Source organism: Ambystoma mexicanum, chromosome 1p (genome assembly GCF_040938575.1).
Source record: "Ambystoma mexicanum isolate Mex_15411 chromosome 1p, UKY_AmexF1_1, whole genome shotgun sequence".
In the NCBI taxonomy this organism is placed as follows: Eukaryota; Metazoa; Chordata; class Amphibia; order Caudata; family Ambystomatidae; genus Ambystoma; species Ambystoma mexicanum.
Genome location: NC_090921.1, coordinates 1,145,474,686 through 1,145,501,061, shown reverse-complemented (window position 1 = coordinate 1,145,501,061; position 26,376 = coordinate 1,145,474,686). Strand labels below are relative to the sequence as shown.

The window sequence follows — 26,376 nt, the reverse complement described above, 5'->3', positions numbered from 1 at the left end:
CTCCAGTTGTTCTTCCTGATACTTTCCTATTTTCTGGCTCTTTAGGAGCAGAACACACATTGGTTTGGCAAATTCAGCATAAATTAGACCTTAACTTCCTTGTCAACTTGCAGTGTGAGTTATATTCTTCTTTGTTTACTTTGTACTTTGCCCTGAACCCACTCTGAACACACTGGGCGCTCCCCTATTTTTTCGTAAAACAGGATAAATGGAGAGGCAGGCACAGAGGCCAAGGGACCTGTATATTGGGTGAGTCCAAGTTCCATTACAACAACCCTGCAGCACAGGTGACATGTAATTTGGGGGAGGAGGGGGTATTACCACACATGAAGTGTTATTTTAGCCTGCGTTTTTTGCAAGCCCATCTCTTGCTTGCCATGACTCAACCCCTAACCCAACTCAAGCTGCTGCAGCAACGTCCACCAACCCCCAAAAGAGTTCCCGGAGTAAGTATTTTCTATTTCCAGGACTGAAGGTATGCAGACATTAGGGCAAATTCTGGGCTAGTGGATGCATTTGAGGAACTGGAAGAGCTAAGGTCAGAGTGTTTGACTTTTCTGTTGTCCCGTAGACCACTCAGTTCATAATAATAACTCTTGCCTTTGGGTTCTGGATTTGATCTCTTGCCTTTGGGTTCTGCATTTGATCTCTTGCCTTTGGGTTCTGTTTCTAGATTTGATCTCTTGCCTTTGGGTTCTGGATTTGATCTCAGCCTCTGTTGAACCAATCTTCTCTTCTCTTCTCTGCAGGATCTTTTCTAGTTTAGTTGTAGACCGCCCTCAACGGCAGTTCCTGACATGATGTACAGTTTCATGGGCGGAGGCCTCTTCTGTGCCTGCGTGGGGAATATCCTGCTGGTCGTGTCCACTGCCACGGATTACTGGATGCAATACCGCCTGTCGGGTGCCTTTGCCCATCAGGGCCTGTGGCGATACTGCATGACAGGGAAGTGCTACATGCAGACTGAGAGCATCGGTAAGAAAGAGCAACCCATTGCTGCTTCACAGTTTGCTGCTTTCAGGGCTTAGACCTTGATCCATCGCCTCAGCCTAGATCTGTTGATTGGGTTTATCCACTTTTGCCAAATGGCAGTTATGCCTAAAGTTTTTTGCTGCATTTACTATCACTTTTTTTGCCGCAAAGCTATAGATGGTATGTTTGGGTAAGATATATAGAAAGGGGGTGGAAGAGGGAGTGTGGGGGTCTCCTCCCCTGCCTTTTTTTGGTAAAAAAATTGGTAAGATAGGGGAAGGAAATTGGCAAAATGCCATTCATCAAAAACAAGTCGGTAAACCTTTATAGATCCATTGATTGTTAGTTTGTTAGCCATCCTGTTCAAAGCCTTAAATCCTCCCGCAGTGTCAACTGTAATTGCCTGATTCTTGGAAGGTTTTAGTTTCTGTCAGTTCAGCTACGCCGCCACCAGGGCCGCAGCCTGGGCAGAGTGGCATGCAGCTGCTAGACCACAAAAGGAAGACAGAGGCTTGCATTGCCAGGAGTCTGGTGGTGATACTGACATCTGCATACTCAACACTGATGACATCACCCAAATTCCTAGCCTGGACACCGAACTATATGAGGGACAAGTCAGCCACGTGCTGCTCACTGCACAGGGTATGCAGGGAAGGCTGTGAGTGTGACTGTCTTGACACATTCTAGTATGCAAGAGTAAACACAGAGATTGTGCATAAAAACCTCCTTCTGAGGGTGGTGGACGGGGTTAATCACTAGGCCAACTGGCTATCCCATATATTCAATGCACAATGCCGTGTGCAATGGCACAATATTTATGTGTGGTGCCATGGCATGTGGTGTTACCATTTATTGTCACCCTCATTCTGAGGGTGACAGTCTTGCTAAATATCCGAGCAAAATGGATTTGCCTGGTTATTTAATCCAACTGAACCTTCTGCTCATTGCTGTATGCCATGGCACTGCACAAATGCAGGTACACCATGCATGCTTGGTATATTAGCATGCAGTCAGGCACACACCTTCTGATGCTTTAATTGAGTGCTCTGTTGTGTTTGTTTGAAACCAATCATTGAGGCACTTCACGCTAACGAGTTAACTAAACGAACGTATTCGATATTCACATATGACAGGGTGGTGAAAAGTGCACTTTAAAAAAAATATGCACCTGTTAATTTTCATCACAAAGACACAACCAACTGCAGTCACCATTTCAGTATTTACTTAAGGATTCCTATCGCTTTAAAACAATTCTAGTCCTCCATAAAATTAGTCCCTAATCTTTCTTGCAGTCAGTCCTGTTTGCACGAAACAAAACGGTGCTCAGTAGCTTTGTGAAACACCTTGAACACACATGTGTTGGTGGCCATCTTCACCATAGTGTCCAATACATTCCCATGAACACAATAGAGACTAACAGGCGCATCATGGGGGAAGAGGGGCTTCCAAAAACGCCTTTGCACAATACGCTGATAACCAGATCTTGTTATCTGGTTATCAGCGTATTATGAGGAACACCCATGTCACATGAAAACTGTCATGCGATTTCGGTGGGGATAACGGCGAAGAATAATGAGAACACATGCATGGAAGAATCCAAGTCAGAACAATGGCCCAAGGTCAAATTCGAACAGGAAACATCACTGACCTGGTCATAATCATTGAAGAAGTGTCTGGGGTAGCAAATACACTAATACGCGCTCCACACTATTGGGACTAGCAGAGCAACTAAGCAGAATGTCTTTTGTGTTGATGGTTCAGTGCTGTTAAGCACGTGGACTGATGATGTCTTGGGTCTGGGATCACCACGCTGTGCCACTAGAGCATTAGACTGCTTGACTGGCCGCCTTCCAGCAACGTTGACTCTGGCTAAGATTTGGAACTGACTTTAAGGGCGACTAAGATGTTTCAAAGGCAACTGGAATACAAATACACGTTTAAATGAATAAGCTGATGATTAGTGTCGTTTTTTTGTTTTTTGTTTTTGCCTTTCATAAAATACACCTGATGCAGGTCCTTACACCGAAACATGTCATGTTCAATTCAGCAATAACTTCTCAGGAATATGAACAAGTGATCATTTTTCAAAAAGTGAAAATTCTACAACTTAGTCACATATACAAATATAAGACATTCAGTGATTGAAATCATTTGAGCTAAATAGCTCCATTACTAAAAAGGTGAACTTTGTTCACACTGTAGCAGTTCCCCATGCCAAACAAACGTAATTCACCAGATAAATGCGCTGAAAGGCCTAATGCTAGGTTTCATCACACGCGTGCAGTGATTCCCGGACCCATCTCCGTCGTGTATGGATAAGGATCAGAAAGGCCGGAGGGACCAGGATTATCAGCTACATGCAACCCTACTGATAAGGGATGTATTGGCAACTTTTACATCCTAAAAATTGGCAAATGCTCCCCAAAAATAAAAATAGGGAGTAAAAATACTCCCAACAAAAAATAGGAAAAAGACATGTAGAATCTTGCACCACTGTTTTCACCCTCCCGGCTCCATGGATATGTTTGACATGTAGCGCACGTAGTACTAAAGGAATAAACTACTATTTTAACTGCCTGGTTGGCCGAAGTAAACACATATCTTTTAATGTGCATGAATAACTAGGTGCAAATAAATAAATATTGCAAAAACATATCAGTTTTTCATTTAAAACATTTTTACTCGCTTATAAAATACTGTCATAGGGAATTGGACTTACATTTTTACTCCCTAAAAAATAATTTTACTCCCAACTTTAAAAAATAGGGAGTAAAATACTGCCACTTGCAGATCTTGTCTGGAGCGCTGGTTACATGAATGATCATTCTTTATGTTACGGCAAGCCCATGTGCTCAAAATGAGCAGATAGGTGAAGTGCACAGTGTTGCCGCAGGCACGGAAATGGGCAGAGCAGATTGACCCAATGAACTTTCTTTCCTTGCACTCAATGATCATTGTTATGAATTTAAGATGAAGTTGAGCAAGTGTTGTGGGCATAAGAAGGAGGGGGTTCTTTAGAGAAACAGCAACTGGAGTGTGAATAGAATCAGCCCGGAGAGGTCCATTATTAGGTAATCATATTATTTAATTTCCTATGATGCTTTAATTTATAATGCAACTGTTTATTTGTAGACAAATTGGGAGAAAACTCAAATATGCTGCAAAAATTCTTTCCATTCAGCTGCAGGGACAGAGGTGTCCTGCCCTACAGCGAAATGTGGTGATTTCCCAAATAATAGGACTGCTGGTCTTCTTGAGACCCTGGTTTGCTGGGAAATGCCCCCCTTTACCTGTAGGTCGGTGATCTTTTGTGCCAGGGCGTGGGGTAATTCCTGGCCTACTTTTTGACCTGATTCCTTTCCTCTTTTCTCCACCAACCCACAGCCTACTGGAATGCCACCAGAGCGTTCATGATCCTCTCGGCGGTCTCCTGCTTCGCTGGCATCATCGCTGGCATCCTCTCCTTCTCCCACTTCCCCACCTTCGAGAGGTTCAACAGGTCCTTTGCAGCGGGCATCATGTTCTTCATCTCCAGTAAGTCCCTCTTGGCACATGAACTCTGCATTTCGTGAGATGCCCCTGATTGCACCTTCTTTGGGCGATGACATGCCTAGATCTCAACGTCCCAAATAAACGTGGGCCTTTGAAAGTACACGTGGGCATACAGGAGGCATTTTGCAAAGGGTTCTTCTGTCTTTTTCACTTCTCATCAGAGATGGCTGAGCATACATGTAATCTGCTGATTTACTGGGCACATGGACCTAGGCTGTGACCATGTATGCCACTGAGTACACATACACAGGGAGGAGGGGTACGCATCATCGAGAGGTGGTGTGAATGGGGGAACAGACCCTTTGTTAAAGGAGGGAGGTGGGAGGGAATGTGTACCTTACCTAATGAGAAGGAGTAGCACCCGATCCATGTAATAAAGTCGCCGTGAAAAAGTCGTCAGGTTCTGGCGACTTTTTCCTAGCTACCAAAATTCTTTCCCCAAGTATTCTAGGAGGGGTATAGTTATATTTTATTACCCCCAATCCTAGAACATTGGGGGAAAGTGCTTGATAGCCTGGAGTGTGCATCATAAATGCATTTTTTTTTAAAAGTCGCCAACCTGACGACTTTTTTTCATGGCGCCATTATTACCTAATACCGTAGCAGCAGGGTTCCAAATAGCGGCCCAGACAATCGGTGACCTAGGGCGAGGCACTGAGCCCAGGAAAGTTGTGTGTTAGTTTATTGGTTATGTGAAGCATGTAAGGGGCCAGGGATAGGCAGGGTGATCAAAGGGTGCAGCCTTCCTAGCCGGCAGCCCAGCTCCTGTGCACTATAAAGGGGAATGTGCCGCTAACGGGATCATTATGAGTTTGGTGGTAGCAGTCATTCCGGCGGCATACGCTTTTTTGTTTACATCCACCTTCCAGGTGGAGATAAACATTTTGTAATGACCCACAGCAGCAAGATTCTTTCACATGGGGTTATTGAAAGGGGTTGAGAAGGTGCGGGTTTCTGATGCCCCGTATCACCACATTTGGACTTAAATGTTTCCCGGGTTGGGATGGCCCCGGTGTTTGGAAGGACCTTTAGTGAATGGCTCACGTACACTTATACATACAATTCCTAAATTGTTTCAAGAACATTCTCCATGGATTTTCATATTCTGTTCTCTATTTCTTCATACCGACTTTGAAGAAACTTCAACGAGAAATCTGTGGAATAAGTATTTATTACAAAGACACAGGCTGCTATAAAAAGTCCAATGCGTTTCGGCCCAGAGGACCATCTTCAGGGACCAAGTTTTGCCTGGTGTGCTGTGATGTGGCTCATTTTCTGACTAGACGTTTGGCTTGCTGCCATAGGGTATTCCTTCACGCCCTAGGATCTGCCTTTCAGACCTTTGTGTAGGGCACGATATCCTTACGCAGTGGGTTTTTCTTTTTCTCACCACGTGTCCTTACTCTCTGGTTGTTCTGTCTTGCGGGCCAGGACACGAGGACTGTGATCCGTCTCTGTATGAAGATGGTGATATGATACTTGCCGACTCATTTCTTCTCTCGTTTTCCAGCTCTGTTTGTGCTCTTGGCCATGGCAATCTACACTGGTGTCACCGTGAACTTTCTTGGCAAGAGGTTTGGGGACTGGCGCTTCTCATGGTCCTACATCCTGGGCTGGGTCGCACTACTCATGACGTTCTTTGCAGGTAATGGTATACCTCTCCTTACTCACAGTTTCAGGTGTCTGGCCAAATGTGCTAAGGTTTCACACCAAGCAATCCAAGGTATGTGGTTATGGCTGGTGCTGCAATTAGGCAAGTGCAAGCTGCTGCTTATGGCATCACCTGCAGTGCTATGCCAGGGGCTACCATTTCAGCTCTGAAATCATCGCATATGGCCCACTGTAAAGGGTGGAAGCAAGGGGGCAGTTTGCCTGTTTCGAAAAAGAAAAACCTTGGCTAGTCAGCCAGCGGTGTGGGCTGCACACCCAAATGTCCACTTAGTGGTTTTCAATATTCTTGAAATTGTAAAGAAGGGTAGTACAACTTCTTAAAAACCACCACTCTTATTCTATTCACTGATAGATATCATCTTAGTCAATGAATTGTTCATAGTTAAGGCAAGGTTTTTCTTTTTCGTTCCATTTTGAGTGCTTTTCACGAGACGCCTTACACTGGGTTTGCACCCCACTCAGAGATCTATCTTCATTCCATACTAGAAATATGAGAACTAATTAACAATAGCTCTGCACACTCACTGCTCTCCAGTTCAGTTTGCCTGCTTCGGCATGAATCAGCACCCCCGCTGCACGTGGGAATGTTCGCATGGGCGTATACATATGTTTAATATATGCAAAGTCAAGGTGAATCTTCAACAGACTCTGTGTATGCTGCACCGGATGCAGTAAAAATATACTGCAGTGCACAATACAGAATCTATGTAGGCCTTCCGATTGCCTTTTAGGTTTGCTCACCCAATGCTTCTGCATTGAGAAGTTTTTTCTCTGCATTCACGTTCTGCCTGTTCTGTTAAATAATACATGCATATAACGTCTATATGTATAGGACCTACTATTGACCATTTGAAACCTAAAATCCACTGAAATTCACCTGTTCCGGTTACTTTAGCCACAAATCCAAGCCACCACCCTGAACCCTAAACTGTGTATCTCATGGCCTCACAAATGATATTACAAATAACATGACCAATTACATCACCAATTACATCATTAATTACATCACTGTAGCTATGCCATGTGAACAGGGGTGTTGCTAGGTCTGGAAAAGATCAGGGACTATGCTAATGTTGGGACTGGTGGGATTTGGGGCTAGCTATAGCCTTTTGGTTGTAGTCCATGAGCTTCTATCTGGGGCTACAACCAAAAGACCCGGGGCTATAGCCCCCTTGGCCACCCCCCCCCCCCATCAACGGCTCTGCATGTGAGCATTGCAAACATGGCAGGGCCTAAGGCAATTTATTTGTTTATTTGTTCATAGTGCGGCGAAAACCCAGAGACATCAGGGCGCAACAAAAACATGGTCTGACAAACAAATAATACTGGACTACATTTACACAAGCAAATACGCAGAAGGGAACGAGACATAACATCCTAAAGGAAACTGCTGAAAGAACTCAGCGGTGATTACCGAAACAGGGTGGTTTTAACATTTTTCGTAACAGCCTTATGTAGAGATATTGCGAGAGCCGCAACTTCCGCGAGATCTCGGCCGCAGCCACTAGGGCCGCCCCCGCGCGCTTGGCGCGCATTACGGGAGCAGCAGAGGACGCGGGAAGACGTGCCCTCCCAGCTCCTCCGAGAATTAGGCCTTAGGCCTAACAGAAGACAATACAGCCTCCCAGATGCAACCCTTTACTTAAGAGGCAAGCTGCCCAAGTGGATTTACCACCTATACATCTATATGTGATGACTGATGTCGTATGCTGAATAAAGGACATCACTATTACTAAGACGCCTCCTGTCATCCTTACAACTATTATACAACATAAATTGGCGACGAGGATCACCACTACAACCCACGTGAACCATGCAAGGCGCGACACCACCTCCGCCCTTCCTACAAACTCCAGGTAAACCTGCCATCCCGTGGCCGCAATGGCAACCCTTATTTACGACATACGTAGAGGCTGTGGGCGGTGCAGGATTCTCGGCGGCACGGCGCAGGGCAATGTTACTTAACGCCCTAGGGGTAGAAGGACAGAGGGTGTTTGAAAGTCTCACCCCGGGCCCGGTGGTTGGTGACAACGATGACGTCTTCAAGGAAGCAGTAAGAAGAATCGTAAAAAGGTTTGCCAGTAAAGAGAACACGGTTCTGCACAGAATACATTTCTACAGCCGCAGACAAGAAGCCTCGGAACCCGTTGACGACTACGTTACAAAGCTGCGGGAATTGGCAGCGCTGTGCAGCTTTGGCAACAATGCCGAGAGCCTCATCTGCGACATGCTGGTAGTTCACACCAACAGCAGGAAAGTGCAAGATAAATTCATTATGGAGAAGGAACTGCTGCTAGAGAAAGCGATTGAGATTGCCAGAGCAGTCGAAGAAACAGCTGGGAGACGAAAAGAACTCACGGGAAGCCATAGTTCCACTGAAATACAAGCAGTGGCGTTTCGCCCGAAGAAAGAGAGACAAGTATCGAACACGAAAGAAGAAAAATGGAGCACGAAAGAACCACTGAAATGCCACATGTGAACAAGCTCGAAATATTTGGCGTTTGACAGGGAGTGCCCTGCCAGAGATAAAGAGTGCTCTATATGCAAAGGTATTGGCCATTTCGCGATTGTGTGTCGGTGGAGAAACAAGAAAGTCACAAACGTCAACATGGGTCGCAACACGGAAAGAGATTCATCCTCGGAAGATGAAGGGAGACCCACAGTCATCATGGTGAACAGCACAAGGGCCAGGAGAGAAAAACCCCATTGCATAATCAAAATCGACGGGATGGAAACAAAAGTCATGGCGGACTCAGGTTCTGACCTCACCATAATACCCCTACGCACATACAAAGAAATGTTGGGGACGGAAAAGGTTCGAGTGCTCACCACACGGCACAAACCCACGGTTTTTGGAGGGGCGTCAGTTGACCTACTGGGCTATATCAATGGGAAGGTGGAGTTTAAAGGAAGAGAAACCACCACCAGAGTATATTTCAGCCAAGAAGGCCCAGCAGTATTAGGATGGGACGACCAAGATAAATTGAAAATCAAACTGGATCCCAGCACAGAAGATCAAGTACTCTCTGTCTGCGGGAGGAGCGTGCCAATAGTCAAAAGTGATTATCCTAAACTCTTCTCGGAGGAGCCAGGGCATATCAAAGGCTTCGTCCACAAAATAATGCTTAAAAGGAATGCGGTCCCAGTCAACCATCGCGTGAGACCAGTACCAGCAACCGCGAGAGGCACACTCAGGAGTCAATTGGACAAAATGAGGATGGATGGCGTCATTGAAGAAATTGAAGCTTCGGATTGGCTGAGCCCAGTCGTGCTCAAAAAGAAACCCAACTCGCAAGAGCTAAGGGTTTGCATTGACCTTCGCAGTTTAAACTTGGAAGTCATTACGGACAGTTACCCGCTACCGAGCATAAATGAACTGATTCTTATGATGAAAGAAGCCAAAATATTCTCAAAACTGGATAAGAGAAACGCGTACCACCAAATACAATTGCACAAGGAATCCAAGCCCCTCACAGCATTCATCACCCCGTTTGGCACCTATCAGTTCACCAAGATGCCATTCGGCTTATCTTCTGCTGCATCGGCTTTTCAACGAATGATGGATGTCCTACTACGGAAGGTCAAAAATGTGGCATATTTTCAGCATGACATCCTTGTCTATGCAAGGGACGAACAGACACACGATGCCACATTGAGAACAGTCCTAACTAAGCTGCAAGAAGCGGGGGTGAGGTTACGCTACGAGAAATGCGTATTCAAGGCGAAAGAAGTTGAGTACTTAGGGTACAAAATATCCGAACAAGGGATAAGTCCCAAACAAAATTTAATGCAAGCCATAATTAAAGCACCGCAACCCACCAGCAAAGATGAAGTAAGGTCATTCCTTGGACTGGCGGAGTACTACGCAAAATTTATCCCCAAGTTCTCGGAAACCTCAGCACCCCTCCGCAAACTCCTCAAAAAAGGTTCGGAGTACTCGTGGCAAGAACCCCAAAAGAAAGCGGTAGAAAGCATAAAACGCCACATAATGGAAGCGCCGTGTCTTCAACCATTTAACCCCGAATGGGGTACAGTCATCACCACAGACGCCAGTGCGTACGGATTAGGAGCTGTCCTAACGCAGAAGAAAGGTGACACGGAACATGTGGTAGCCTTTGCCTCGAAAGCCTTATCCTCGGCCAAACAGAACTACTCCATCATAGAAAAGGAAATGTTAGCGTGTGCATGGGCAGTAGAACATTTCAGAACATATATGTGGGGCACAAAATTTAGGTTGGTAACCGACCATAAACCCCTCATCCACATGCTCAGCCCAGGAGGCACTAAAGTGTCAACACCCAGATTGGCACGCATAGCAGCCAAACTGCAGGAGTACACGTTTGAGGTACAACACATCTCAGGATGGAAGAATTCGCAGGCAGACTGCATGTCAAGATTGCCAGAGGGTAAAGACAAGGCCACCACATTTCTACAAGAGGAATGCATCGTGGCATCCATCACAGATCTCAAAGCACCAGACTACTTGGAACTCAGTGAGAAGCATTGGTTGGAAGAAGACGGAAAGGACCCAACCATGGCGAGAATACGAGAGTGGATCAGGGAAGGGTGGCCGAATGAAAAAGCGATGCCAGAAGGCATGAGGCCCTATTGGAAGGTGGCAGATGAGATATCAGAAAAAGATGGAATAATATTGAAAACGGACCAGATAATCCCACCCGTAGGTATGAGAAGGACCATTCTCTGCAGAGCCCATGCGGGCCACCTAGGGAACACTATGACCCGTCGCAGAGTGAGAGAGGCCTACTGGTGGCCGTCCATGGATCAAGAGATTCGCACCATGATAGAGAGATGTCATGAATTCCTCAACAGCGACACCGCTCTCACCAAAAAAACGACAACACATACACAATACTGCAGCATGACTACTCCTGAGACTAAATAGAAGAGAACATATCACACAGACCCCAAGAAGTGTACACTGGCTACCAGTAAAGAAACTCATCAACATCAAAACGCTATGCATTTCCCATAAATCACTACACAGACAAGGTGCCAAATTCATCCAAGCAAAAACCACCCAATACCAACCGAGATGAGACTAAAGATCTAGCACCGACCTCCAAATATAAACAAGACACTACTAGAAAAGAAAATGCAGAGAAACCACCTTCTCCTATCTGATAGCCAAACTGTGGAACTCTATCCCAAAGGAAATAAAAATGATGGAAGGCCACTTAACTTTCAGGAAACAGCAAAAAACCTGGCTATTCAACTAGCTGAAATAAACATAGACCAACTATACAACAACCAGCCCCATGAGCAATCAGCCCAACCCAAACAATGCCTTCTGCTACAAAACATATCCCAGAAACAATGAAAAAAGCGATACATGCAGAGTGAAAAATAACATCGCTACAAATGCCCTGAGATCACCCAAAGCCCACTAACCACTTCTCTTTCACACAACCCACAATGCCCACCTACAACACACACCCATAGGGTTAGTGAATCAGCACACCAAAACACAAAAACTGCACATCACTCTCTAACCAAGCTACAAACCCAATAATCTCTGACAACAAACAACTCTGTGCTCTAGCACCTTGAAGTGCCTCATGTGCTGGATGGAATTATCAATAATGATCTCAGACCCAAATAACCGGACAGACTCAAAGAATATGGCAAAATAGTACTTTATTATTTGCATAAGAATAAAGTAGGGCAATTTGGCGAATAACAGGCAGTACTTCACGCACTCATACCCAAGTGTGATTATACAAAGGTTTTATACCTCGATATGTGTCATCTATGACGTCATCCTACGTGGCAAACTAAAACCTATTGAAGAGAGGGATTGGTTAAGGAAACATGTGTACCTATAGTATGTACACGTGTTAATTACGTCATTGGCTGCCTCTTACCTGGTGGGCACACCCTGAACCACCTCTAAATATGTATAATACTGATTATAGCCGAGAAATGGCAGCGGGTTGGTCTTTGCAACATTGTATAGAATGTTACTACATAGACCCTCTGATTGGTTGGCATGCTTTCCCAACCTTGGACTTTCAGCTCGTTATCAGCACATAAGCTAAACGAAACTCAGGTGCCGCAAGCAACGTCTGTCTACTTCCCAATTTCTCAATTAGTCCATCGTCTCTCATGGGTCAGGCCCCAAGCCAAGCCTTCTCCTTTGTAGTTGACCTCAAAGCCTTTTCTCTTTTCTGGGACATTCAAGGGAGTGTAGATACACCATTAACTTCATTTGGGCTTAATGACTAACCCTTGTTTTCGATTTCTGAATCACGTGTGAGGAGACCACTAATTTGTCAAGCTTGACCTTCTATTTACTGCTATTGGATTCAATTGATTTGGGTGTCATTACCCTTCTTGGCCCCTGGAGACTTGCTCACTCTCTTATTAATTTGAGGAGGTAGACTTTTTTTTTGCTATTGCATTGACTTCTGGTTCCAAGGTGAGACTGTTTTCCCAGAAGATTCCCAGAATTTCTGTTAATGTTGACATCTTCGGGTTGGATTTTCATGCTTTGGTTCCAGGTGAGGGATGCCTGTCTCGGATTGCCTTTTCATGGAGAGATCATTATTTCTGTTTTGGTTGGGTTTAGTTTGAGGTTGTTGTTTGCCATCCCGCTGTTTATTTCTGTGAGGCATTTATTGAGGGTCAATGTCGTTAGTTATCTTGAAGATAAATTGGGTGTCATCTGCGTAGTTTTAGGCGGTCAGTCTATGGGTTTGAATGAGCTTTATTAGAGGGGTCTTATAAATGTTGAAGAGGAGTGGGGAGAGGCTTGATCCTCAGGTGATTTCTGTGTCAAATGTAAGTGGTGGAATGTGGGTTCTTTCAGTTTGGTCGGTGAGGAAAGATTTCAGCCTTAGTAGAACAGAGGTTTGAATACAGGATTCCTCCAATCTCTTGATTACAATAGTGTGTTTGATCTTATTTAAAGCAGCTGGCACATCCTGTAGTATGATGGCCGATTGGGTGTTGTTGTCTACAATACTTTTTAGGTCGTCACATATGGAGAAGAGTGCTGATTCTGTTCCTCTCATGGGTCTTAAAGCAACCTGGGATTGGTGAAGTGTTCTGTTTCTTTTCTACATGATTGAGCAGTTATTTGTACATGTGGTTCTCCAAGATTGTCGCTGGGAATGGTAGGTTTGATATGGGTCTGTAGTTAGTAGGGTCATCTGTATTCCTTGTTTCATTTTTTTGGAAAGGCTTGATGTACACTGATTTTTATGACTTTGGTACTATTCCAGTGTTAAGGGATAGATTCATTGTTAGCATGTAGAGGACTGTTGTTTTGTGGGTGAGTAGCTTTTTGTAGACGTCTGGTGGGCATGGGTCGCTGATATATCTGGCTACGTTGGTATCTTTTAATAGTTTGTCGGAGATTTCCTCTCTTATTGGTTCAAATTGATTGAGTGTTATATTGATTATTGGGGTGCTGGTTTCTGGGAGGGTGTTGTTTGTGATCCTGTGGGATGTGTCGACGCCCTGTAGTATTGCTTCTATTTCAGCACTCAGGTGGGATGTTATGCTGTCGCATAGGGTTTGCGAGGGTAAGATGCTGTTGTTGCATGAAGTTGGGTTTATTATTTCCTTGATGATTCTAAGCATTTATTTTTGTGGATTTATTGTTGATTGGCAGTATAGCATGCTTTTGTGTATAGCCGAATTTGTCACTTGTAGTTGATTTTGTCCACCTGGTTGTAGTGCTTCCTCCATAGCTTAGTGTTTGTTTTTTTGAGTTCCCTTAGTTCCTTTGTAAACCTTTTTGCTGTGACGTTTTTCGGTGTGGGTTAAGGGTGTTAGTTGGTCTAACGCATCTGTGATCCAGGTGTAAAGGTTCTCTTCAACTGTGTCTGGCGTCAATTCATTCTGTTGGAAGGTTTCTGTTTTGTAGTTTTTAATAGTTGTGTTACAGTTCAAGGGAAAGTCTTTTCCAGTTTCTTTTGTTTGTTGGTAGTGGTTTTGTGTTTGTGGGCATCATGCGGCTCTGGTTTTGACTGTGAAAGGGATCAAATGATCGGCATGCCACATGATTGGTTCCGGGGTGGCCGCAGTTGACAGTTCATCCCTACAGAAAATTGCATCTAGTGTGTGTCCTGCTCTGTGAGTGAGCCTGTTCACTATTTGTTTGACGTGACGAGTTTCTAGTAGGGTGCCAAGAGAGTTTTTTGTAGTTTCATTTTCTCTTTCGAACAAGTTGTTGAAGTCTCCAAGAACAATTATGTTTTTTGATTTGTGGAAAGGTTAGCTGTTGCATCAGTGAGTTTTGAGCTGTTGTTAGGGTTATAGGTGGGTGGTCTGTAGATCAGAAGGAAGAGTATGTTGAATTAGTTGTTGAGCTTGAATTGTACTAGGAGTGATTCACAGTCTTCTGTGTCTGTTGAGGATAGTGATGAGGAGCTGATGTGATTATTGTGTGCTATAGTGATTCCTCCTCCTCTTCCAGTTTCTGTGTTGTATTGTAATATTTTGTAGTTGTCCAGTATGGCTTCATTAGCAAATACTTTTTAGTTGTCTGAGAGCTATGTTTCTGTAAACAATAGAGTGTCTTTGCAGTCTTTGCTTAGGTCATTCATTTCTGTTTAGTGCTTTGTCATAGATTGGACATTGAGTAGTGTGCGTTTTGACTTGTTCTTTGTTAGGTGTTATATCTGGCATATTGGCGGGGGCAGTGCTAGTGAGTCCTTTGACTCCCTGCTGGTCTGGCCTGTTTATTGTTGAGTGTACAGTTGTGTCATCTGTCCCATTGTTGAGGAGTTCCTTTGGGTTGTGCAATGGGTTTCTCTGCTCCGGGTTGTTGTAGTTAGATGTTTGGTTGTTGAGCTGGCTATTTTTCCAATCTCTGGTTAAGTAAGGTGTGTAGGTGGCGAGGGATACTAGTCTAGCTCTGGTTCTTATAGATGTCTTTCTCAAGTTGTCTTCTCCATTGTCAGTTTCTGTGTGATGGGGCCGTGGTTTGGTATTATACCGAGGGCTCTTCAAGTATTGCCTGGGTCCTTTGCTGTGGGCTGTTGGATTCCCGGTGTGTCTGGTTTGTAGGTGATGAGGTAGTGGCAGATGGTATGATGTCTTTGTTCTAGTCTTTGTCCTGATCTTTAATTTGTTTAGAGGAGTTTGGGGGTGGTTTAGAGGGATGTGAATTCGGGAAGGTAATTCTTGTTGTTCGGTGGTGGTGTGGCTTCCTTTGTCTTTCTTGTTCTGTTTTCCATCCTCGTTCATTTGTCCTTCTTGACTCGGGGCATATTTGTAGTTGCAGATGTTTTGTGATTGTTGTTGGTCAGTGGCCTGTTGATGATGTGGCTGTGCCTCAAGTTATTCCAGGAGTCAGCTCTCTTGGTTGAGGGTTCACTGATGTTGGTAGGTCCTGTTGGTTCTAATCACACTGGTTATGCTGTGGTATTGGGCAAATGTATTGACTGTGTTTATTGGGCTAAGTCAGTGGCAAATGCCTCCCTTTGGTTATAGGGTCATGATGGGGGTGGCCTGTGTTTGTTCTGGCCTCATACGTTCTTAGGTTGCTCTTTGGTTATAGGGACGAAAGCCCTCATATGGTGAAATTGTGGTGAAACAATAGGCACTCTCCCTTCAATAATTGCCTGCCTCAAAGCAACATTCCATAATGATAACGTTTTACCTTCACTCATCATTAAATCCCTCAAACCAGTACCACTGCTTCCCTTTCTCACAATCATGAAATGCTGTTTGGGCTCTGGTCTCTTCCCATCCTTTTTAAAACTGTACATATTTTCCCTCACCTTAAAAAACGACATCTAGACCCTGATGAACTTGCCAACGGTGGACCTATTACTCATGTCACACTCCTTGATAAATTACTGGAAAAGGCTTTTGCAACAGCTCCCTCCAGCCCTCCAAATCCGGCTTCTGATCCCACTGCAGTACTCAGATAGATGCTATCCCAGTAGTTGATGACACCCTGAGATTGTCCAGTTCCTCCAAGTCCTCCTACAAGTCTCAGTGGCCTTTGACACATAAATCACATGGTCCTGCTCCCCACGCCATCCTTGTGTGGTTATCTCTGGCACTGTACCAAGTGGGTTTACTTCATGTCCCTCACATCACTGTACATGAAAACACAGATGACAAGAATTGAGATGTTACCAGTGAAATTGATCGACTCTGTGCCTGACGGGTCTTCATTCAGACCTGGTCGTGGTCAGTTTACCTTAAAATAAGACCAACCACAACTGACGTCATTCTCACCAAAGGATGCAAACCACAGCCCCTAATTGAATAGTCCGAAAAATGAATCTGAATGTTGCTTACCCACCGTCCCCTCTACAGCCAAGTTCCTGGGTTTCCAGCTGGATCCAAACATCTTTTGTAAAGATCATATCAAAATGAAAGGCAAGGTCGATTGGGATCAGCGCACTTGCCTCCTTAGGATCTAACGTTTCCTCACCCTTAACAACTTTCGATCTATGGGACAAGCTATAGTACCGTCCCATAATGACGATGACAGCATCTTCTTTTCTGGATCCCATAACCCATCCTTTGTCTGGCTACAGACTGCCTTTCATAGCTCATCTCTGGGCAGAGTTTGATCATACCACCTTGATGCTCGTAGAACTCCACTGGCGCCACCACTTGGCTTGCCCACAATTCAAGTCCATGTGCATCACCACCAAAGCCTTGAATACAATAAAAACCTACCTGCCTGCCTGAGGGAGAAACTGCACCCCTCCTGACAAAAATGATCCACCCACAGCTTTAATGCAATGCTCCTGGAATCCCAGAAGATATGCAAAGGAGAGACCAAGAAACAGGTCTTCTTTGCTTATGCTCTCACACTCTGGAACTCTCTGCCAACATCTTGAGTCCCACTCCCTCCTTGAAAACTTTAAAGAATGAACTGAAAACCCTTTTGCTCTCGGTGCATTATCCTCCACTGCCCACCTACTCAACACTCCATACTACTGCCTCAACATGTTCTATGTTTATATGCCCATATCGAATGTATGCAGCCCCTCAAACCATTGTAACGTCTTGCTCTCTGTAAACACTTTATCCCAAGCGTCTGCACCCTGCCCGCCTCTAGATGGACCAACCTTCATTAGGGTATGCAAAGTGGTTTGCTGCCATTTGGGGCCCGGTCAATGTTATATAAATATCTCAAATAAAATTAGCAAAATAGAAACAGGGTAGGATGAACCTAGAACACGCGCGCATGTATCGGAGAGGGGATTCCTGAACAGAGTAGTGGTCATTAGGACAATCAGGAACAATGGCCAAGACCTGGCATTGAATCAATATTTCTATTTGTATTTCAAAATAGATTTGATGTGTAAATGTCGCATACTAAGCGTAGAGGATCACAATCCTTCACTCTGTTACCTTCACTGTTCTGCACTTGGATGTGATAAGATGTCCCTGAATAATCCTGTCCCCTCATTGTGTAATCTTGGGAAATGGCACTGAGCACCTGTGTGGTTAGGGCTGTATTCCAGAGTGATGCATTTTGGGAATTTGGCAAATGGCTACCCACTAATTAGAGAGCCCAATTTCAAGCCTTCAATGCACACTCCATTGGTACCTCCTTACGAACCTTTTAATGCCCTGGAGATAGATCAATGAACTTGCATCAATTAAAGCACATTGCATCTTTCCCATGACTGCCTTGAGTACCTACATGCTGGGCTCTGTTTGTTGGGTTAAACTAGTTTACCCCATGTTGGTTTTGAAGAACAATACAAAAATAAAATAATAAATATTCGTAGCAATGGAGACCTTGTTGCACCCCATTTTAACTTAAAAATACTTTGGGGAATCTACTGCCAAATCCTCTTTATCTGCTTTGTTTTGTGTATTTTGCACGTCACAGAGTTACACCTAGGATCAAAAAGGATGCCAAGACTGGATATCAGCTCTTGCTATCTTTTAGAAAGGCTTTTCTTTTTTTTTTATAAAAGATTGGGTAACTCAAAGTAAAACCTGTTGTCTTCTGAGAACAATATATAGATCAGGATGGCTCTCCCTTTAATAAAGTGGGGCTCCCTCCTCCTGGGGGAACCTCCCCTCTTTGTCCAATATCTCTTCCCCCAGCTGAAGATAACTGGCCCCTCCCACTCCCAGAAGCAAAGGTCCCAGTTCAAACAGTTTGAGAGGGGTTACATCATCCCTCTCTGATTTTGCAAGCTTTAGGGTGACCTTTCTTCTCCTTGGTCTGACCAAATGCAGTCTTTACACGTCCCATACCCTACGACTGTTTATTTTGGTGACCAGGTTGGTTAGTGGACACAGCCTACCGGGAGCACTAGAGAAGAACCCCTGTGATCTGCCTGGGCTTCCTATTCGTCTCTCTTTCCCTATCTCTTTAAATTCACAATATTTTCCCTGACTCCAGCTCGTAATTCCTCCCATCAAAAAGTCCTGTCTAGGCCCAGCCAGGCCTTCCAGAACCTTCCTGATCTTACTAGTTAGGTGTTGGCTTGCTCTCACTCCCTCCTGATTCCTTTCCTTGACAGCTGATGTTCCTGTCTCAACTTTCCTTTCTCTTCCAGCTGTTACCACCTGTCTCCCCTACATAACCTTTAGTTCTACTGTTGTCCGCTCCTCGTAATGTTCTCTCATGTTCTTCACTTTCGGTCTCTCCCCCTGATGATAATTTCTCTGCATCCCTAGCGCTCTCTGGTTTGACACTGCTTCCTTTTTCTTTGTTCTTGACGCTCATTTTGCACTTGGGCTCCTCCCAACTCCTCTTCAATTTCACTCTCCTGCTCTGATGTTATCCAATCTTCCTGCCACTGTATTTCTGCTGATGTTACCACTTCCTCATGTGCTAACTATTGCCTCCTTGTTAGTTACTACCTTCTTCTGGACACTCACATCCTAATGTATTATCATCTATTCCTTCACTGACTTAACTCCCTTCACCTCCTTCTCTTCACTCTTAACCTCTGACATGACCATATCCTCTTTTATTACCGCCTCCTCTCTGGTTACCATCGTCTCCTCCCCAATCTCTCCTGCTCATACCACTACTTCCTTGACTGTATTAGCTTTCACCACCTTTTTCTGTGCTCCTCTGCTGTCACCTCTCTGCTGTTCATTGTCTCTCTAGCCTCTGCTTCTTCCACCATTCCCTAGTCTACACCCATCTTGAAAACACAAGTCTACTGCTCTGACAATCCACAATGCCTGCCTGGAGGGGATGCTTTCAAATTGTGCTACCTCCTCCTTGAGGGTGGGTCATATATAGAGGGTCTGCACCTGTGGCTGGTAATTTGGTAAGGGCTATGGTTGGATGACCTCCCTGTACGCACCCGAGTCTCCTTTGGGCTCTAGTGCCTGGGCTGAGTCTATATTTGTCCTGGGTGCCATCTTGGGTTTTAATATTTCTCTACTGACCCTCTAGGTGTTGCCCATGCTCGGCTCTTCAATGTTCCGAGCATGTTGCTGACTTGGAACATGCTGGTTAAGCTTGCGCAATACTTTGCTTCACTAAGTTTACCAGGAATTAGCAACATTCTATCCAGAATCTTCCGATTTACATGCAACACTCATGAATTTCCTGGAATTTTTTAAAATATTTTTCAATTTCCTCCAGTGTGAAACATACTTTTCTTCAGTGTAGGTCAATGTGGAAAAATCTCCCTCGTCCTGGTCACTTCACTGTTGGATGGCATGAATGTGGGAGAATCACTTGGCGGGGAACAATGTTGCTGAACATTTTCTTCCTATGCTGAACTCTCTGCGTCTGGGAAGTCATGTCCTTGCAATATTAGATCCATAGTTCAGCAGAATTCAGCATGGGTCTTACAGACTGCTGGGGAAGGGTTTTTGAGGAAGTGTCCAACTCTATCTAAACACTTGTCTCGGGAGGATAGCTCAGGGGCATCGTGCTCGCCTTGGAAGCAAGACGACAAGGAGCAACACATGTTCGAACCATGTTATAAATAACCAATAATATCATATCACTCGCTACTGTTGACAAGTGCAGCGAAAGCCTATTCCTTAAAGGGAAAGCTTCTTTTTCCAACATTAGGCATTCGTATCTGCTCAAGGAGAACTTGAAGCTCGCTCAGTTGTGGAGAGGGTGTACTAAGGAGTGGAGGATGTCTGCCCTCCCATGACTGGCCTGCGGTGTGGCACTGTAATTGTATGCTTGCATATGATGGGGACCAAGGTGGGGTGACTCAGGAATCCTGCCCTGGCCACCCTTTGGCCCAACATCCACTGGCTTGGGGGTGGCAACTGGCCCTCCGAGTCGCCACCTTGCCACTTCCTAGAGCCAGACAGGTGACTTCATCACACTTGTTAGGTAATGTACATTTATGTATAGGCAGGCTCTGCATCAATGGCAATGCGCCTCTTCGTGCCATTTAAATAGTAAACCATATTCATGTACCTATATCACTACGCAAGTTGCCTAAATCATTGGCTACATTGGGTTGTATATTCTTTAGCTGTGTGTTACATTCTAAATTGCAATCTGCTGGGGGCTCAATGTCACGGTAACCCTTCTTCACGGATGAGTCTGCAGCCACTGGATTGAGCACCTACCGATCTACTCCATTTTGTTTGAAGAGAATCCAATTAACCAAACTGATTTGCAATATCTAGGTAACTCGGTAGGTGTCCCTTTGTGTTTCGGAAGTCCCACAGTGAGAGCAAGCATTCCACCCTGCTTGTGTATATTCCCCAAAATAATTCCACGCCATTGCACCTTTTGCACTCGGAAGAACGCTGTGCAAACCTCTCTGTGTAGAAGGAGGCCCTCCCTGCGCATGCTCTTGACGAATTGCCTGGACGTGACGGCAATCCTCCTTTTCTGCTGATTATTGCCCTTTCTGCTGTTGTCATGGGCCTGATCAAATGTTGACCATTGTAGCCAGTGTTTTCATTTCAGAATAATCACCACATACATTTTTCCGAGTAGAATATTCATTACAACGCAATTCACTAACGATATTTAAAAGACAATAGTATAAATAGTAAATGTGGGAAAGGAGACATGTGTCTGTCACGGGTGCGGTGCAGGGTTAATGCGGGAAAAGGGGTGTTTGCCCGCATTCAGGAATTGCATTGAATTAAAAACGGCGAATAATCAGTTGTAAGAATGGGCAGGAAGCGTTGTCTACTGTCTCCTGTTGATTTAGCAGGCTAGTGTCCTGCCTATTGCCTGCAGTGATGCCTGTTTTCTTGACATGCTATTCCGTTCTTAATAGCTCCTGTCTAACCCAGCTCCCTCAGCCATCCTGGATTCACGAGCCCTGGGATCTGCCAGACCTATTTTGCCTCCCTTGCATTCTTACCTCTTCTGTAACACTCCCAGAGTTCCCTCTACGAGGGGTATGTCACTCCTGGGGTATTTAGAGAATCGCCTCAAGGAACATGCAGATTCCTCTTATGAACATCTTGAATGCCTCCCAGATGTTTGCAAAACACGCTTGAGTTGACTTCAACTCTGTGTTTTTCATAAAATTTTAAATGGATAAATGGCAGAGGTTTAAAATGCCAGCTAAGTGCCTGGTGTCTGTATGGGCATTGTCTGTGCAACTGGGCCATGATCCAATCAGTTCAACGGGTGCATGGGCTAGGATGGCACACAGGCCACCTGCCGCCATGCCTGCCATAGCCTCACGTGTGTCAGATTTAACCTGGATCCTTTCATTAGTACCATATCCTTTGCCACCAAGAGTTTGGGTTGAGGGCGCAATGTCACAAATCCTTTCTGGCCTGACAAGTACCCTGGCAGGTCTTTATTTTTAAAACGCATTACTTTATTATTATTTATTAACGGGCCTGCTTATCCCGAACCCCACATCATATTGGCAGTCATTTGCAGCAAGTAGATGAAGACATTTATTTTGGGGGGTTACTGCCGCTACCCTCCAGAACTAGACAGAACCCTCCAGGCGAGGCCTCACTGATGATTGGCACCTTTCCCCCATGCAGCCACACTGGACGCTCTCTCTGTTTTGCCACTTTTAGGCCTTCATACGTCATAACCCTGAGATCCTTTCTTTGGTTTTGTGACTGTTACAACCTCTTCCCCAAAAGTGTGCTGATTCCCGGCACTGATTCTTACATTCAGGACAGCCCTTGGCCGTATTGCGCCTAAGCTGCCACCTCTGATGCCAATGTTGCTCTCTTTCATAAAGGGCACCTCACCTTTGCCACTCTCTCTGGGGCATCAGTTCGATGAATGATACTCACGTTATAACACATTGGCCATTCTGTGCAGTATCTACCAACTCCCCTACAGTGCCACTTGTACATGTGATGGAGAGCACTGGATTTAGAACCTGTACCTGTGGTCCCCCACTTTTCATCTCCTTCTCCCCGGACTATAATCACATTTATCAGCACTCTCCACCCTTGACTATCAAGAACGATAATCCGAATCCATTATTATCAACCAGGCTCTCACCTCAAGGATGCCTGCCTTGTCTACAGGTCCTCTGTGTGGAACAATAGTAAATACGTCACTGAAGTCAGGGTAGATCGCATCCATTGGTCGGCTGTTATTTACACGTTGGCCTCCCAGATAAATGAGACTCCGTTTTCTTTGTCTGGCATGTACTTCCCATTGAAAAACCATGTTGCCTGAGTTCCTGCAGGCTGCTGTCTGAAGGATTTTAGTTATTTGTTGCTTTTCAAGAAATTCTATACATTTCCACTCCAATGATGTGCTGTGAGTTTAGAAAGCCACAGTTGTCCGCTGCCTCTATGCTGCCATTCTGCCATCCTGTTGAAGGCTTTCAACTACCACTAGTGGGACACTCATCATCTATAAAAGTCCATCTAATATCCCACATCTCCATTTCCCAAATACCTGTCTTAATCCTCTTCCTCCCATGAGATTAGGGGCAAAGATTATTCTGGGAGATCTCTGATTCCATAACTGTACATTATGATAGAAAAGGAGTATGCTGGCCAGTTTCCCCCATCCATTTTTTTTTTTTTTTGCATTTATTTCAGTGCGCCAAACAATCAGGCATCAGGGAGCTAGTTACAGTACGAGGAGAACATTCTTAAAAGGGCCATACAACACCTACAGGCTACAACAAATAGGTGATACGTAGCATAATCTGGCAAAGCCGCGTCTCATGGAGCGGGGGAGCTACATCAGGTATACAAATTCACGAGAGACACAATTTGGGTAAATGCACGAACTGGCAAAGCCGCGCCACATGGTGCGCGGGACTACATCAGGTATACAAATACATGAGACTCAAAATGAAGGTAAATGCACAAACTGGCACTGCCACGCCTCATCGTGCGGGGGGGCTGCATCAGGGGTGCAGGCAAATTTGAAGGAGACAAAGATAATGTCAATTAGGCAGGGTGCAGGTAATGTTGCTAAGCAGCAAGATGATGTATAAATGCCAGAATAGGACCGTTTGCAGCAAAGTGCTGCATGCGAGTCAGACGAGGTAGGTTCCTAGGTGAAATCAAAGTGCAGTAACGAGCTGCAAAAGTCAAAGTAGGTGTCTTGCAAGTCGGGAGTGTATATCATACCGGTGAGACGCCCCTTGTAGAATGGGGGACTGCTATCGATGCGTGGACAGACTAGAGTGGGTAGAGCCGTGAATTTGCACTCTAAGTTAGAATGATGGTAATGGGTATCAAGGCCAATGGGAAGGCACAAGGCTGCAAAGTCACAATCAAGTTGGTAATGTCGCGAAAGTCACAGGTAAATTCGGAGGCAGAGGCAGACCGATGAGATACAGGCAGAGTCAGTATGCCAGGCAATTCTGAAATGCGCGGCCTCAATTCTGTTTTTGGTCATTGCGAACCACCGATTTCTTCCTTGGGTATGTTTATAACTCTTTTATTTTTTGACACATTCTGCCACTGGGTTAGCCTCTGTCAAAGCCATCCTACCATTTGACACATATCAGGACAGGAGTAGAGCCAGATAAAGGAATTTGGAGAAGATCACTCAAACGGCTAAAGCGAGGCAACCAGGAATAGAACTCACAACCCCTGGTCCCGCAGAACTCAAGCAAGACCCACAGACATTTGATGGCAACTCGAGCTGCTGGGTCATGGCTTCCTGGGAGCAAGAATAGACCGAGTGTTCACGCATGGAAGCAAGCAAGGGTCTTATCGATGCAAGCAAAAATGAATTACACTGAAGCAAAGGAGTATGATGACACCAGTATAAGCAACAACAAACAAGCCCTATGTCAGGATAAAGCATGGACCCTGTATAACAAGTAAACAAGGTTACAGAGTAACCTAAAAAGATGGATCACCTCCTCAGTAAGCACAAATACAATTTATTATTACCATAGTCAAAAACATATACATAAACCACAAGACCTGATAACAAGTATTTCAAACAAATTGAATTAAAACGGTACCAACATATCAAAGTGCAACCGTGCTTGTGCAAATGAGCATACACATCTAATTACCTCAAGGTCATCATACACCACAAAATACAACCCAACATTGAAAACAACATATTTCAAAATTGATTTGGGTGAAGAGATTATTAATATCGAATTGACTCTAATGTAAAGCCCTGTCACATTGTCCTACATGTTTCAATACCATTGGAGAATTAAAGGGATTTTCTTCAGGGGCCAAAGCATTAGACTGGTGCAGGGTACCTAAAACAATAATACATTAATGTTATGGACCTGAGGCTTAACTAGCATGCTTGATAATTATTAAAGAATTGGTATTGGTTTGTAAGAATCAATATGTTCTGACCTCAAAAATGCACTCTTAGTCCCGTCATTATAAGACCAACTAGTTAAAGGAAAACAACATTTGTGAAATATGGGGGCTTTCATCCAGAACGTTTCCTTGTGTATGAACTCGCACCCAGCAGTTGAGGTTTTTTGGGACTAGGTGGTGATCTACGGTCCACACCATCAGGCCCAGTCTGGTCCAGTCCATCAGCCTTCCTGGTTACACTCACTCCTCAGGATTTTATTGACGAGGGTGGAGACCCTGTTGAGTGATGATTTCATGCAGCCAGTGGAAGAATGAGATGGTGGAGCACAGCAATTTACCAGGCATTGCTTTTGAAGCGCTCTTCCTTCTCTGCTGATTTCCACGTTAAGCCTCAAGAAAGCCCAGTAGTTGTTATGCTTCTCTGTTAAAGGTGTGTGAAATCTTCAGGCCATAGGTTCAAATTCTGCCCTGTTGAACCCATAATTTCTCTTTCCAAGCAGAGAAGTGCAAGTACTGATTAGATTATGTATCAGTCCAATTGCACAGGTACTATAACACAGTCCACAAGAATTATTATTCATATCGAGAAAAAGAGTCTATATGCATTGAGCAGTCCATTACATTCTTCTAAGACAATGTTGTCCAACTCCAGGTCTCGAGGGACGGGATCCTGATGGGTTTTCAGGATATCCCTCATTAATATTCATGAGGAAAAATGTCCATATACGTCTAGAATCATTGTATGCACATTTATCTCATGAATATTATTGAGGGGTATCCTGAAAACCTGACATGGATCCAGCCCTCGAGGCCTGGATTTGGACAACCCTGTCTAACAGGTGTTTCTTCTGATTGAGGGATATTAAAATGATAACAACAGGTCAGGAATTTGCCCTGTCCAGAGACAGACCAAGTTATACCTTTTCACCACTAATGAAGCTTCATTGTTAATCTCCAATACATATGTTATCATTGACTTGAATTTTTTCCATTCCAGGTATTTTTTACATGTGCGCCTACCGAATGCATGAATGCAGGAGGGTCTCCGGCCCGCGCTAAGCTTTCCCTGCTGTTCCCCACGTGGTTTGAGTGGCCGTCCAACAAGCAACTTTCCTGGGCACAAATAACAAGGAAGGGGACAAGCAACTTGCCTAACCCGTCAGCGCGTACACCCCCAAATGAAGACATGCCGGATTTGTTTTTTCTTAGCCTTCCAGTGAGGCCCCCAGCTGTCCACTCCTCACGTTGATGCAATACAGAACATCACAGCTCAACAGAGAATGCAAGAATGCAGTTCACGCGATGGACAGGACCACGTGCGGCTTTCAAGGGGCTTCCCAAGGAAATGTAGGAGAAGTTGGACTACACCAATAGGCAGGTTGGTCTACAGGGTGATTTTGAGGTTGTCTGATGCACCACCATCTTTGAAAGGCTGTTTGGGCTGGGGAGAAATACATAGTAAATTCACATGCTTGACTCCACCTCAGCCCCACTGACCATTCTGAGGTGCCTGCCAGCCAGGAAATCTCTTAATTT

The 26,376-nt window shown here is 44.7% G+C and overlaps 1 protein-coding gene across 1 annotated transcript; it reads left to right on the top strand.

Moving 5' to 3' along the window:
• The first annotated feature begins 797 nt into the window (after positions 1-797).
• Positions 798-25,899, top strand: LOC138569812 (lens fiber membrane intrinsic protein-like). Its single transcript, XM_069648196.1, has 4 exons — positions 798-975; positions 4,357-4,506; positions 6,035-6,169; positions 25,838-25,899. The coding sequence occupies exons 1-4, from the start codon at positions 798-800 to the stop codon at positions 25,897-25,899; spliced, it is 525 nt and encodes a 174-aa protein (XP_069504297.1).
• Positions 25,900-26,376: the final 477 nt, after the last annotated feature.

Excerpts from the sequence above, each read along its gene's own strand:
- LOC138569812 (XM_069648196.1), top strand. The coding sequence starts at position 798 with ATGATGTACAGTTTCATGGGCGGAGGCCTCTTCTGTGCCTGCGTGGGG. Across the intron at positions 976-4,356 it reads CATGCAGACTGAGAGCATCG|CCTACTGGAATGCCACCAGA; the intron begins GTAAGAAAGAGC and ends ACCAACCCACAG. Across the intron at positions 6,170-25,837 it reads ACTCATGACGTTCTTTGCAG|GTATTTTTTACATGTGCGCC; the intron begins GTAATGGTATAC and ends TTTCCATTCCAG.